This window comes from Siphateles boraxobius, unplaced genomic scaffold, assembly GCF_051911475.1.
Source record: "Siphateles boraxobius isolate OS27281-9 unplaced genomic scaffold, OSU_SipBor_1 77, whole genome shotgun sequence".
In the NCBI taxonomy this organism is placed as follows: Eukaryota; Metazoa; Chordata; class Actinopteri; order Cypriniformes; family Leuciscidae; genus Siphateles; species Siphateles boraxobius.
Window position 1 is genome coordinate 15,593,098 of NW_027509205.1, and position 15,713 is coordinate 15,608,810.

The window sequence follows — 15,713 nt, forward strand, 5'->3', positions numbered from 1 at the left end:
CCCCGGCATCTCTTTCCTTCGCTCTGGGGTCCACGGGAAGACATAAAGCTGTCCCATACTAAGCGAGAAGAAACTTCGATTAGCGTTAGCTTGATTTAAACAGCGCTTGCTGCTGTTCGGACGATAAAGTTTACAATGTTTATCTGAGGCTTGGAGGAATTTCTGGAAAAAAAAAAGAAAAAGCCCATCAATGGATTTGTCAGTTTGGTATATTGCTCATGTAGTTTGGGGAGATATTGTTTATGCTTTTTGGGTGACTCATGAAACCTGTCAAGAACGTGACCAGCTCATATATCACATCAAATTGAAAAGAAAGAAATATGAAATTATATTTGGACTTCAAGAAAATGATTTGGTTTAGTTTATTTTTTGCATTTTGACAATATTTTGAAGCACATTCAACCTCAAAAATCTCATCATTGTAAATGCAAAAAATCTCATTCTCGTGACTGTAATGAGGAAGAATTACAAAAAAAAGACAAGTAAACAGTCAATAATAAAATAAGAAATTAAAGTAATCAAATGTGAAGACTATCCAGTGTTATTTTATTATGAAATGAAGATTAATGCTTACAATGAAATTTACAAAAGTTATTCAGTCAAGAGCAGCGAGTGATTTAGTTATTTTGCTCTTTTAACATGACAGACAGCAGCAGGTTTATTAGACTGCTGTCCCTTTAAGAGCTATCGATACATATCCACAAATCGATATTTTTGACAACACTAGTTATAATATTTCTTGTACTACCTTTTATTTTATGCTTAAATGTGCACAATTGCAATGAAAACGTCACAGTGCAAACAGTACTATATATATTTTTTTAACTACAATATATCTTAGATTGTATTTCAAATATTTATTTATTAATGTATTTCTTTAATTTGGTGAGAAATACGACCTGGACATGTTTTTGTGAGACTGACCGACTTTCCCCGACTTTCAACATCGGCATTTGGCTCCATCACCAAGTATAATGCCCAGTGTGTGTCCGCTGTGGGAGCATATGTGGGCTTGAAAGCAAGTGTATATTTGTACATGCGTATCACTCCCTCTGTTAGAAGCTTTTGATCAGAACGACAGTGCTTGTATTGTTTCCTCACATAGCTGCACCTCATGGCTTCTGTGTAACACAGTACAGTGAGGAAACTCTACACGCCTCTCTCTCTCTGAAGGTCAGTGTTCTTCTGTACTCCTCTATCGGAGGGCCGAGAGGAAGTATCAGCTGGCTGTAATCTGATTTGTGTGGCGGACGTCTTAATATAGGCAATGTGACAAGATGGAAGGAGAAACTGCCAGCTCTTCAGTTCACTCTATGTGTGTGTGTCTGTGTGTGTGTGTGTGTTCAAGTAAAAGTAAATGCATATGCTATCAGTCACAAGTTTGGACACACTTGACAAAATCTTCGTTTTAAATCTTAATAACATTTCCAAAAAAGTTTGGACACCTTACTTTTTGCAATGCTCATCAAGCCTGAATTTATTTTATCAAAAAAAGAGAGAGAGAGAAAAAAGTTATATTGTGTAATATTATTACAATTTAAAATAATGGGTTTTATACTTTATAATATATTTTATTTATTTGATGGCTAAGCTGAATTTTCATCAGCATCATTACTCCAGTCTTCAGTGTCACATGATCCTTCAGAAATCATTCTAATATGCTGATTTATTATCAATGTTAAAAAAAGTTGCGTTGCTTAATATTTTTTATAACTTGTGATGTTTTTTTCTTTGATGAATAAAAAAGTTTAAAAAAACCCCCCAGCATTTATCTTTTATAACAATATACATCACCGTTCAAACGTTTGGGGTCAGTTTTTCTTTCTTTCTTTTAAAAAAAAAGAAATTAATACTTTTATTCAGCAAGGATGTATTAAACTGATAAAAAGTGATAGACTTATATTGTTAGAAAATGTTTCTATTTTGAAAAATGCTGTTCTTTTTTACTTTTTATTTATCAATGAATCCTGAAAAAAGTATCACAGGTTCCAAAAAAAAAAAAAAACTGTTTTCAACATTGATAATAAATCAGCATATACATTATTTCTGATTGATCATGTGACACTGAAGCCTGGATAAAATATGCTGAAAATTCAGCTTTTCATCACAGAAATAAATTACATTTTAAAGTATATTCAAATAGAAAACCATTATTTTAAAATGTAATAATATTTTACAATATTACTGATCAAATAAATGCAGGCTTGATGAGCATAAGAGACTTCTTTCAAAAGCATTAAAAATAGTAATGTGTCCAAACCGGTACTGTATACACACAACACACACACACACACACACACACACACACACACACACACACACACACACACACACACACACACACACACACACACACACACACACACACACACACACACACACACACACACAAATTATTATTATACATATTGCGCCGCGAGAAGTGGTGGGCCCTTTGAATTTGAAGTGTGTCCAAATTTTGACTGGTAGTGTAAATACTACCACACAGGGAAAGACACTTACAGCAATTAAAACCAAATCACAGTTCATCTCACAGCTGGACGAAGCTATTTATGGCCTTCACTCGCTCATAATTTTCATTCTTTTGCTAGCTTTTCTTCACTGCTAGCCTTTTTTCCCCCATTCCGTCATTTTGCAACACTTCATTTGTTCTTTTCCCCTTCTCACCATGATTTTACTGAGGAGATCGTCCAGACGTGACATACTGAGCAAGTGAGCCATTCCAGATGCCAGATGTTGCCATGGTGATATCCATAAACCATGCACATTGCACACACACAAATCCTTGAATGTGTGCTGGTATTGATAAAGCAGGAGGTTTATTGAGCTCGTAGATGGAGACTCTACCGGCGTGTAGCAGTGAGCGCTTGCGTTCAATAACACTGCACCGTGAAGGCCATTTCTTCTCGCATCTTTGCCCTGTGAGAAACATGGATGGAATTTCGAGTTTGTATTAACATTTGACAGACATTTATAGGAGGTAAAATAAAGAGATTGGAAAATGAAGTGACTAAAGTACTGAACATTAAATGTGTTTTATTTCTTGTTGATCATGTTAACAGGGAGGTCACTTTATATAAGCCAGTCAAAAGCTACCATTTAAAACTAATTATAGAGTAATTTAAGCGTGTAACCAAAATTGTTCTTAAAGTAGGAGATGTGGATTATATCTGTCTAAGTCGTGATAAATATGATGGCAGGTCTTCAGCGGCAGTGACGTGTGGTTCCTCCAGAGGGGGCGGAGTCTGAATGTCAGCACAATGTGCTAATTAGACAAACTGTTGATTATACTGTCAAGTTAGTGCTCTGGAAAGTATTTCTGATATAATAAAACAATTCTTTTGTGGGTCTTTTGCCACTCTATTGACGAAGAGAGTAAAAAGAGAACAGGAAATCATCAGAGAGAGAGAGAGAGAAATGGACAGATTTGATCACCCTCGTCTCAATTTTCTCTATAGAGCATGTGCAGTAACCATTAGTTCATATCTCTTAAAAAAGCATCAAAATATTGTTTCATACCTCAAAATATAATGTTTAAAATTAAAACTTGACGTTAACCCTGATCAGTGAAAAGGAAGCGAAGAGAAACAACAGGGTGTTATTTATAATTGTAAAGTTTTGATTTAATATTTTTATTCTCACTCAATTTATAATTTTGCCTGATACTAGAAAAGGTTAACATATTTAACATACATATTTTTTAAAGAAATTAATACTTTTATAAAAACTTTAATTTTAAACAAATGCTGTTGTTTTGTGCATTCTGTTCATCTAAGAATCCTGCAATTAAATGCTTTATGGTTTCCACAAAAAGTTTTACCTGCTTTAAAAGCAATAAGCTACAAAAGGTTGTGCGTTACCTTGATTTTACCATGATTAAATATACCCCCATAACTGTGGTAAAATCACTGTAACGTGCAGCCTCAAGGTGGCTCATATTATACTTTGAAATATTTCTCCACACCAAAATGATTAAAGACATCAATATTTAATATATAATCAAATATTCAGTTTATTTATCAGTCTAACAGTTGAATGTTTACAGCTGCCAAGCAGCAGTAACTTGGCATATTATGGTTTCAGTTGATTTATAGTCACAGGTGTGAATATTTTGAATGTTTTGGCTTTACAGATTTCAAATTTGGTGCTATAGGTGTGTCCCGTCAGTTAAAAGACCGCAGATGCTGTGTCCTAGGATTGCTGTTTATCATCGAAACATCACCCTGACTCAGATTAACCATGGACATTTACCCCACGGGGCTTTCATCGGTTTTATGGCGATATATAATTTATGTTTGGTGTGGGAAATATTCTTTGAGAAATGGAACCTATATTAGCAGAACTTCACTTCTGCAGCTGGGCTTAATGTGGATCTGGAGCAACAAGTACTGTCACCGTGTACCAAGAGACAACCTGCAAATGGTGTTGGCCGCATGGAATCTCTCTCTTCTCTCATTCTCTCTTTTTTTTCCCATTCATCCTCTCCCTCTGGGCTGTGTCTGGCTTCCTGGCCATGATCTATGGTTTCATCTGCCATTTCTTCTTTTGTGCAAGGCCAAATTGAAGATAGATGAACAGGGAGGGCTTAGAAGGGGGGCGTTAAAAGAAAGAAAAGGCCTCCTAGTCTAGAAAGTTTGCTCTTTCTAAATTAGGCTGTGTCATTTTAAGGGGGGAGGGGCAAAATATTGACCTATTCATTTGGACTGTGTGTTCATGGAAAATGTGCACTTGCTCTCTGAGGTGTGTGTGTGTTTTGGGGATGAAAAAATAAGCCATCGATCATCACAGCCACCTTTAGAGCATGACCAATTTTTGGCCCAAATTGCACAGATGGTGCAATTACATGCGGTGGGTTCGTCCAAACCTCACACAGAATAAAGAAAACACACCGTCCTCAATTACATCCGCACAGCATTCCAATTCTGACAGATCAGGAACGAGGCAGGAGGAATTGCAAATTTGTCAGCGATCAGTATCGAGGCTTCTTTTTTTTTTGTTAAACAATTTATTTTATTTTTATATTCTTTTTATTTTCTATACTATGCTATATTTCTTTTATATTCAATTAAACTTTTATTTTGCTTTATTTTCTTCTTTTTATATTTTATATTTAGTAAAATGTTTTGTTATATATTATGTATTTTATTTTATTTGTAGTTTTTATATTATTTTGTATTAAACATTGTATTTTATATTTATTTTATTATATGTATCATATTTTATATATTTTTATTTCAATATTTTATACTTCATTTTTTGACATTTATTTTTACTTTATTTTTTTGAAAAACACACATATGTCATGGCAATAATCTCTTTTATTTTTTTATTTTGTAGCTTTTTTTTTATTTTGTTGCACTCTTATGGGGGGCACAGGCTAATCTCAGAGCCACTGAGTTCGAACACAACTGAATGTTGATACGCTCTCTGATTGAGATAATTTTCCATTGTGACCCAGATGCCTCGTGCCTCGTTTTGCAGATGTTATTTATATTTAATACACCCCTTGCTTCTCCTCCTCCTCTTGTAGAGAGATAAATGGTTTCTCTTTCAGCCATTTAAATAGAGAGGGATGAGAGCTCTCTCTCTCTCTTTCGTATGAATGGCTGTTGTATAATAGTCTCCAGCCCTGACGTTTAAACAAAGAGCAGAGGTGGGACACAATACTCAACTCTCCGATTGGAAAATCGGCTTAATTGAAATGTTCCAGACGCCTAACACTCCCTACCACAAAGAACTGCAATCTCCCATTTTTTTATGGCAGGCCCAAAAAACCAGAAACACAACACTTTGTATTTAATATGTTAAACTGTTGCATTAGTACTCTGTCGTCAGCCATTTTCTTTGTCTTTTTTCCCCCTTTTAATCCTTTTGTCCTTTCGTATTAGGGCCTACAACCTCAAAAATCACAACGTCAACCCAGTATTTTGCACTTTAAATATTCTTACAACTTTGGCGACCTCTTTGGACTTTATTTGAGCTTCTTGCAAGCCTCCTTTGATGCCTATATAAATAAAAATGCTGTGTAGGTAGGTAGCTGTCCAGATTTGGAATGGAGCCAGTCTCCTGAGAGGCGATCGATTGCCAGTAAGACATTATGATGGCTGAATAAAACTATATGAAAGTAGACATGTGTAGGTGGCTCTCAATATTTCTCAGCGAGTTTCAGCAAGCTGTTCTCTATGTTGGACATTTGTTATATGCAAGATGTCTGTATGAATGAGTAAGTTTGTGTTTGTTGAACTGCTGACAGTGATGGTGAAAGTTGGAACCTCTGTTTTGGGCCGCAGTGCTCAGATTTCACAAAGCACTCTGAAAGCATCAAGCAGGTTGATCATTAGATATTTCCATCTGTCTTGCCATAGCAATGCCGTAATTGTGGGTTCGATCCTGCATGAACATGAATAAAATGTATAGTCTACCTTGAATTCAAAGTAAGCCACTTTGGATAAAAGCATCTGCCAAAAACAAAAGTAGTTTTCTACAACTAAAACTAAACTGCATCTATAAATGTGCACCAGTACGGACGAAAACTCGACTTTATTTGATCTAGACGTAAAGCTATTTGCTTCATTGCTCTTTTTATACTGTTTTTAAAAATGCTGGATGAAATTTTTCAAAGAATTTCTGTGGTATATAACATTATGCAATAAATGCTGTCAAATGAGCTAAACTTGAACATTTCTCACAGGACACTTAGAGCTGATTCCAGTCAGACTCTGGCGTTAGCATAAAGCTAAGCTAACGGCTCATTACACAGCTAACTGATACTGCATTTCTTTGTTAGATAGAATTTTCTGCAACTTCAAATAAAAATACATGTTGAAATAAAACTAGATTTTGAGAATGAATTCCGAGGCTTGTGTGTCTGTAGGTGAGCCGTGTGCCAGTGGAGAGCTGTGAGCAGTACAGCAGCTGTAGCGAGTGTCTGGCTTCTGGCGATCCCCACTGCGGCTGGTGTGTCCTACACAGTGTGTGAGTATCTTCACCTCCTGACTCCACAGCTGCTCGCACACACATACACACACGTTTACATGGCTATATGAATGGGGACATACTGTAGACTGTTTTGTTTTAATAAAAAACTAATTGCTTTGTTGACACTAGGTGTGACGTCATTAATACATAGATAACTCATTAGCAGCTCTTTCTATGGGCCGCTATATATCTATTCTACGCAGTCCGCCATTTTGGAACGGTCAAATCCGGTACGTGAACATTCGAGAGCAAGTTGACTGAGCATCTGCAACCATAGTTTGACGCATATGAACATATATATCTGCAATAGATGCTCCAAGATGGCAGGTGCACCGACATGTCTGGACTGGAGGGGTCGAATGTGGCATCTACGTATTTATATCTATGCATGACCTAACAAGTTTACAGTGACAATTTGTTTGTTCATGCTAAAAATGCTTTGCTAAAAGACGCAATAACAGCCAATCAGTTTAATATATTAGTCAATGAGATTTTGGATCAATAAAGAAAAGAGAAACCAAAGCAACTTAAAAAAGCATATGCAGTCAAAGTATGTACTACACTTGATGAAAATTGCTATTTGAATGTTATTCTAGCATGTTATAAAACTTTTATTTAGGAATATATATATATTTTTCAACTCATTTCTAGAAGGTTTTGTCAGTTATAGCTAATTTTATAGGAACACATTTTTCTATATTTTTGTTTTGTAGTTTTGTTTGGTCATTGTTTGATTTTGGTTTTGTTTGGACAAAAACATGAAATGGTTGATGAATGAAAAACTATCATGCTATTGTAAGCCTGTGTATTTGGTCCAATGAGGGTTTCCAATAATACAGGTGAAGGTCTTTGCGTGTTACTGTCTTTTCTCGTGGCAAAGTATTTTTGGTTAAATGCAATACATTTTATCTTATGTATTAACTCGTTTCATCTGACTCCATAAAATGAAAAGGTTTTTCAATGATATCTGTGCATCATTAAATGTGAGCGAATGTTTTACTATTCTTTTAAACTCTTGAATGCAAATAATGTCAAAGTCAATTAGAATAATCAAATGTCACAATTTAATATGTCAGGTAAATGAATCATTATAATTTGATAATCAATTCAAGGATAGTCAATGCAAAACATCAAATGCTCTAGAACAAAGAGGAAAAGTTTACCCGACAAGAAATGCGTGAGGCAGAGAGACTCGCAACTCTCAGCCTCACGGGCCGATCTCAGATACAGAAAAGGCCCTGAGCTCTCGCTGCGTTTCATTATATACCCAGACCTCATTTCAAATCTAAACATCATTCACAGTGGAATTTTACCTGTAAGTCACCATTTGCTAGCAGTGGAAAATTAGCATTCAGTCAAATGGTCGAAGGTGTTAACTCAAAGACACACCCTCCAGTATTGGAGGGTGTGGAAGATATTTCTAAACTTCCTAAGAACTTTATTACCTTTTGGGTTTATTTCTTTGGGAATGAGACATTTGTACCAGTCGTACCGAGACATTTCAAATAATACCAAATATGTATAAAACTAGATTATAATCATTCACATTAAACCATTTAGATTCTTGTGTGAGTTTGGGAGATCTCTGCCAGGATGAAGAATGGGGGACAGAAATGTAGATTAGGATGAGGGAGGTGAGACCTTCATCTCAGTAGTGCATGAGGGAGAGTTCAAATGTTAATTTCCTTTGTTTTCTCAGAGAGTGGCCCTCTCTTAAAGTCCTTCAAGTTTTTCCAGTCTTACAGATTGGCCTCTTGACCACGTGGGTCAAATTCAGATGAACACTTACGTGGTCACAGTAAGACGGTTGTTGTAACCTTCGAGACGTAACTCAAAAATTGTCTTTGCAATGTTAGCATCTGTAGAAGCTTTCAGAGTGCTGTGTTCACCTGCAGAACACCTGGTCTCACCAGGTGTATGTAGCTTGAGTTGGAGCAGCAGGTGGATAAATGCGTTCAGGTTTTCTTCTTGCGTTTCAGCCTAGAATGTGAGCAAAGTTCATAGAGTCAATCTGGACCTTTGTGACTTGTTCAGTCGACGTGTCATTCCTTCATAGAGAAACTTCTGCTTCTCTGGCACCTTCCCCATGATGATAATCTGACCCTTCTTGACCAATCCTGTCACCTTCAGCGGTGTGGTTGTCTGGGCAGACCTCGATGGATGAAGGGGCTCTCCTTGGCTTCACACTGCCTTGTGTGAGACATCTGAAAAGCATCTTAAATGTCCGCTTCACGATTGAACACATATGAACTTGAACTCGTGAAGAAATGCATAGAAACGCATAATGCAACAAAACAAAATCATGTCATGTTCAATGTAAAATACCATGTTCTTGTCAGCAAGTGTGAATGGTACATCTGTCTCATATGTTTCTCAAGGTCCTGAATGGTAAGGATGTCTCATATTAAATATCCAATTCTTAAATATATATATTTTTTGGTCTGAATTATATAAAGGAAATGCAGCAAGAGGTCAGTGTAATCAAACCAATCAAATAGATTCTATTGATCAAGAAGTCATGTAATAACAACAATACTATTCAATAAATGCATATGTATATAATAATCAGTGTTTGTTCAGGAATCTTCCAATGCCAGCCACTTATGCAAATCTAAGAAGTGACTTGGAACATGCTTAAATGTATTCAAGAATGGAGATTGTTCATTCCTTGCAACAGGTGTGAGAGTGTGTGTTTGTGTGTGTGTGTGTGTGTGTGTGTGTGTGTGTGTGTGTGTGTGTGTGTGTGTGTGTGTGTGTGTGTGTGTGTGTGTGTGTGTTGGCTAAGTCACAGTCAATGACAGGGTTGAAATTTAATAGCAGGTCTGCCTCTGCTTTTCGATGCATTGCATTGATTTGTGACTGTAACCATTAATATGAGTTGGCAGAGTGTTGTGAATAGCGTATGCTATGTCATGGGATCAGCTTTCCCATCCTATGTGTGTGAAGCTATCCGGTTCTGTTAGTGTGAAGATGCACAATAGATCTTTAGTGAAGTGACACTTTTGGATTCTATGTCATCTTTATCTTCTCATGATGTGTAGTATTTAGTCTGGATAGACTTGATCTATTCCAGGTGATGATGCTGTGAGGGTGTAGTGATGGAGGTGTGTGTTCAGTGTTCATGTCTAGGAGATGGGTGGAATCTAATCTATGATAATTGTGTTGTAAATTTAGTTCCAGTTCTATACTGGGAGGCCATGCTTATGTAGTGATGTGCTATTGTGAGATGTTAATGGCCTCTTGAAGTGTCTTTTCACCCATCTCCCGAAGGTTATGTTCTAACAATCGTGAGGTCCGGCCCGTCCTGGCATCCGTCCTCCGAGGAATTGCAGAAGTAAACCTGACAGAAACAAATGCAGAGAGAACCACAGTTAATTCTGATGTTTTCAAACAGTTTCAAATTCAGACATGTGGAATTATTTTGCTTGCTCCATTATCATGTCCATTGCAATTTTAATTCCAGTTGTCACATGAAACCGAGTTTCATTGACCAGGTCTGAATTATTGCTGTTTTTTCGGTGCAGTGTGTGACACCTTAAAGCTGCTCTTGCAGTCGAGCCTTCACAGTCTGCTGTGTCACAGCATTAGAGATCCCAGTTTTCGGGTTTTACAATTTGCTTTCATTACAGCCAGATCTGTGGGCATGAATTAGTTCATGGTGTCGTTCACACATTTGGTTAGTGCAGGTCTCTAGTTACCTGCAAAAGGCTGTGGTCTGTCTGATGTTTAGTTCACACCCTCCTTGTAAATTTGCTTACCTGTGCCACACTTCCGGGAGTGTTTTTCAAAGGCAAAAAATTAAAACACACCTCCGCCCTTTTGGCACTGGGTAGCAGGTTAACGAAATCGAACTGTAAGGATGAATGTTAATGTCATATTTTTCAAATTAATGCCCTGTTTGGCGATTACAATATAATGTATATTATAATTTAAGAATATAAATGAAATTACATTGTTTCTGGTCTCTGAAGAGTCTCTGCTCGTTCTTGTTTCAATACATTTAAGGGAAAAATGTGACAGATTCGATGAATTTAGATGATAAACTATTAAGCCATTTGCTATTGGGCTGCTACCCGACTAGCAAATGAGGCTAATAGCTGAAGGCCTTGAGTGACCAAAGTTGTTAGCTCACTGAGGGATGCATTTGAGCTTTGGTTGCTTGCAGAGCGCTGGTTTGTGTCATCAGAGTGTGGTTTTCTGCGTTTTTTGAAATAGGGTGGAGGTCTGCCTCTGCCCAATGACCAGCACTTTTCCTCTGTATGGCCTGTTTTGTGACAGGAATTACAGAGTCTGCTCAGTTTTTCACTGTGTGGCTTTCTGAATTCTCCTGCAAATGGAGGATTTTCATGACATTCTAACACAGCTACCTCACCATGCATCTGTTTTCGTGACTCAATTCTTGTTGCCCAGCTAACAATACCTTCGAATGTATTTTTTGCTGGAGAAGCACCATACATGAGCGATTGCTGTACACGCGGTCCTGCATTTGTAAGTAGTAAATCAAGGAGAGTTACATTGTTGTGGTTAACACCTTCAATTCCAGAATACTCCTCAAACAGTTCAAACATATTTTCTGCATACGTCTCGAACGATTCTTCAGTACTCTGTTTCCGATTGAAAATCAATTCCCATCCAACAGGACTACAACCACGTAGATCGCGAAGACATTGTTTTAGTCTATTAAAGATTTCATCCTCAGGCTCATCTTGATACATTGACTGCACGATGTTCCCTGTCATCAAAGCCTGTGGTATCTTATAGTTCAGAACGTCTGGAATTGAGCTGATAACAATTTGCCAAATATCTTTTGGTTCAAGCTGAAATGCATGTTTTAGACTAACAATGCGTCTCCACCATGGTTCGAATGGCCCTTTCAAGGGGAATGGTCCGATCTCTGTTTTAAACAAGCTACATTCAGTTACCGTTAGAGGACGCCGAATGGTTGACTCTGTGCCATTTGGGTGCCGTATCACCTTAAAGGCTGAAACAGGCACTCTGTTCAAAACTTTATCACATGATTCACCTGTCTGAAAAGATACAGGATTGTTAGAGCTGGCTGGCACATTTAAGAAGTGCACATTTTTAGTCCCATCGCTGTTGAGCGTTTTGGGAGACATGCATTTTTTAGCATTTAGTTTAGTCTTAAGATCTGCAATGGTGTATTTGTGATTTTTACACTTTTCAGTCAGGGCTAACTGCTCAGCTAGTAATTTATCTAGCTGTGTTTGGAGATCTTGGATCTTTGCCTCAGACATTTTTGCCTCTGCATTTTTAGAATGCACTTCTTCACATTTAATATCCATAAGCGAAGATAGAAATGTTGTTGACTTATCTAGCCGTTTATAACTCATGAAGTTTAAAGCCTCAATTATTTCACCATGTTTTGATTTCTTCTGCTTACTACCCACCGTTTTCCACCAAGTGGAAATTTCATTCTCAATAGCGTCCATGTTAAGACCTTTTTTATTGAGTTTATACAGTGTAGGCTCGACCTTTTCGGCCCATAATGTAAACAGGACAGGATCATTATACATGTTCCTATTTATATTTGGGGAAATTTCGTTCCCTGAAGCTTTGAATATGAAAAAGTTTTTTGTTTCAGGATTAATGAGATGCGCGTTCACAGTTTCTGATTCTCATCTATGTTCCTTTGCGTGGTTTTATCGCAGCTATGGGAGTTTTCCACCAAGGATACAAAAATTCAGACTATATGAAGGCAAAGTCATTTTAACGTTTGATTATTCTATTTTCTCTTACTTTATATTTTTCGTTTATAGATCAGGAAACTATATCACTTTGCAGTCCTTCTTCTAAGGATGCACGACACAATCTCGCCAGTCTGACTTATCAAAACAGAGGTAATTGGCTAAATATCTTAGATGTGCCGTATTCACACGTACACAATAACAGACACTTGAATAGCCCCCTTGAACGCCACCTCAGGAACAGAGGTTATGGAACGCACCCGAATCCAGGTTGATCAAACAGCATTTTGCTGATTCTGGACGGAAATAACTCGTTCCCCTCATTCAAGTACACTTGAATCTGATATTCAGTATTAGTCGTCACTAATGTCTGGCGCAAACTTGTGGAAATATACGAATCCTGTAATCTATTTTGAAAAATAATTTCAGAGCAATCCAGAATTAGTTCAAACGTAATAATATTTCGTTCTCCGAATATGAAAAGTATTTCTGTCTCGGGACTTTCAAGAATTAATGAGATGCGCGTTTGTTGTTTCTGACTTTCAAATTCATTGTGAATCACATTATAACCACATTCAGCATAGACACACACTTGTTTAATTCAGTTCACACAGGATACATGGCCTAGAATACAACATCAACAGCCTTTACCTAAGTGTTCCAAATACACCCACAATAAAGCAATCCTGTGTTTAAAGAATAAACTTACAATTAGCCTATGTGCACATATAGTAGCACAAACAACTATAAAGTGTGTTCTATGAGTGCATTACAATGTGTGAAGCACAACTCCAAATTTGAAAATACAAATTATTGCATTATTGCCTTTTAATCCCATCTGTGTTAAAGTGGAAGCTTTCAAATGCAATATAAAGTTTGTAAAGATTAGTTTAGGTTTATTATAGAATATTATTCAATGTGGCCTAGGGCCCATGGTGGGCTGGTGGTCACACAAAGGGTTAAGCGTTTTTTTGAATGCATGGACAATAGCATTTAGCTTAGCCTTGTTTTGGAAACAGCATGGACAATAGCATTTAGCTTAGCCTTGTTTTGGAAACAGCATGGACAATAGGTTTTAGCTTAGCCTTGAGATCCGATTTTAGCCTGCAAATCATATCATCCTGTTTTTCCAAATTTAGCTTTTTATAAACAATGCATCATCGGCCTGACTTTTCTTTATAAAATCATTTGTGTTCCGATCGTTTACAAACTTAGATTTTTCTTTCTGTTGTTTGCTGATTCTCTTCACGTGTTGCTGGTTTGTTTCAACAAAGCCAATACAACAATGGCGACAAACATGCGGCTGATTTGAAAACTTTTAGGGTTTGTTTTACAGCTCCTCATCAAGTAACGTTACACGAAAAACATTTGGAAGATGTTATTCCGATTTTAGGTTTCGTTTTTTGTTGCTTAGGCAAACAAGGATATCTTTAAAATCTATTAACAAGGGTTTTCATTCTTCATCTGCGCTGCCGCTATCACGTCCTCACGTATTTCAGTTCCGCACTAAACAAAGGGCTCTCCGAACCGTAACAATGCAAACAACATTTTCTCAACACTTCTCAAAAGGGAAGAAAAAGTTGACTTACCACAGCGGCAGAAGAAAGAGAAGATGTTCAAACCTCGTGTTGATTTTAAAATCCCCATACTTTGCTGGAAAAGATGTTGCTCGCGAATTTCATTTGTTGCGACATCACGTCGAGGTCACCACTTTGTAAGCCTGTGTATTTGGTCCAATGAGGGTTTCCAATAATACAGGTGAAGGTCTTTGCGTGTTACTGTCTTTTCTCGTGGCAAAGTATTTTTGGTTAAATGCAATACATTTTATCTTATGTATTAACTCGTTTCATCTGACTCCATAAAATGAAAAGGTTTTTCAATGATATCTGTGCATCATTAAATGTGAGCGAATGTTTTACTATTCTTTTAAACTCTTGAATGCAAATAATGTCAAAGTCAATTAGAATAATCAAATGTCACAATTTAATATGTCAGGTAAATGAATCATTATAATTTGATAATCAATTCAAGGATAGTCAATGCAAAACATCAAATGCTCTAGAACAAAGAGGAAAAGTTTACCCGACAAGAAATGCGTGAGGCAGAGAGACTCGCAACTCTCAGCCTCACGGGCCGATCTCAGATACAGAAAAGGCCCTGAGCTCTCGCTGCGTTTCATTATATACCCAGACCTCATTTCAAATCTAAACATCATTCACAGTGGAATTTTACCTGTAAGTCACCATTTGCTAGCAGTGGAAAATTAGCATTCAGTCAAATGGTCGAAGGTGTTAACTCAAAGACACACCCTCCAGTATTGGAGGGTGTGGAAGATATTTCTAAACTTCCTAAGAACTTTATTACCTTTTGGGTTTATTTCTTTGGGAATGAGACATTTGTACCAGTCGTACCGAGACATTTCAAATAATACCAAATATGTATAAAACTAGATTATAATCATTCACATTAAACCATTTAGATTCTTGTGTGAGTTTGGGAGATCTCTGCCAGGATGAAGAATGGGGGACAGAAATGTAGATTAGGATGAGGGAGGTGAGACCTTCATCTCAGTAGTGCATGAGGGAGAGTTCAAATGTTAATTTCCTTTGTTTTCTCAGAGAGTGGCCCTCTCTTAAAGTCCTTCAAGTTTTTCCAGTCTTACACTATGTAATGGAAAACCCACAGTTTGAACACTACTAAATTTTCCTTCCTCATCACACAACACAGTGTTACCTTCCCAATCTAATCAGCTTACTAATAAAGTATGTGCTTAATCTCCCTGGTTGATTATTCTTAGAAATCGATAGTAATGACATTGTCCCTCCTGCTGAGTAATATTTGTGTTTAGATGTTCACGTAAGGACCGCTGTGAGAGAGCTGATGAGCCGCAACGCTTCGCCTCCAGACTGGAGCAGTGTGTCCGCCTCGCGGTGCAGCCCAGCAATATTTCAGTCACCATGTCTGAAGTTCAGGCAAGTGTGTGTTTGTTTGTTTGTGAATGAAATCTCTTTTATTGTGATCAGATTATGA

General features: G+C 37.2%; 1 protein-coding gene across 3 annotated transcripts in view; it reads left to right on the forward strand.

Moving 5' to 3' along the window:
• Positions 1–15,713, forward strand: part of plxna1a (plexin A1a) — a 226,431-nt gene that overhangs the window by 111,691 nt on the left and 99,027 nt on the right. For all 3 annotated transcript variants that reach the window (XM_077218621.1, XM_077218622.1, XM_077218623.1), the window contains exons 5-6: positions 6,875–6,975; positions 15,532–15,655. In XM_077218621.1, coding sequence (XP_077074736.1) covers positions 6,875–6,975; positions 15,532–15,655 — 225 coding nt within the window. The remainder of the gene's footprint in view (positions 1–6,874; positions 6,976–15,531; positions 15,656–15,713) is intronic.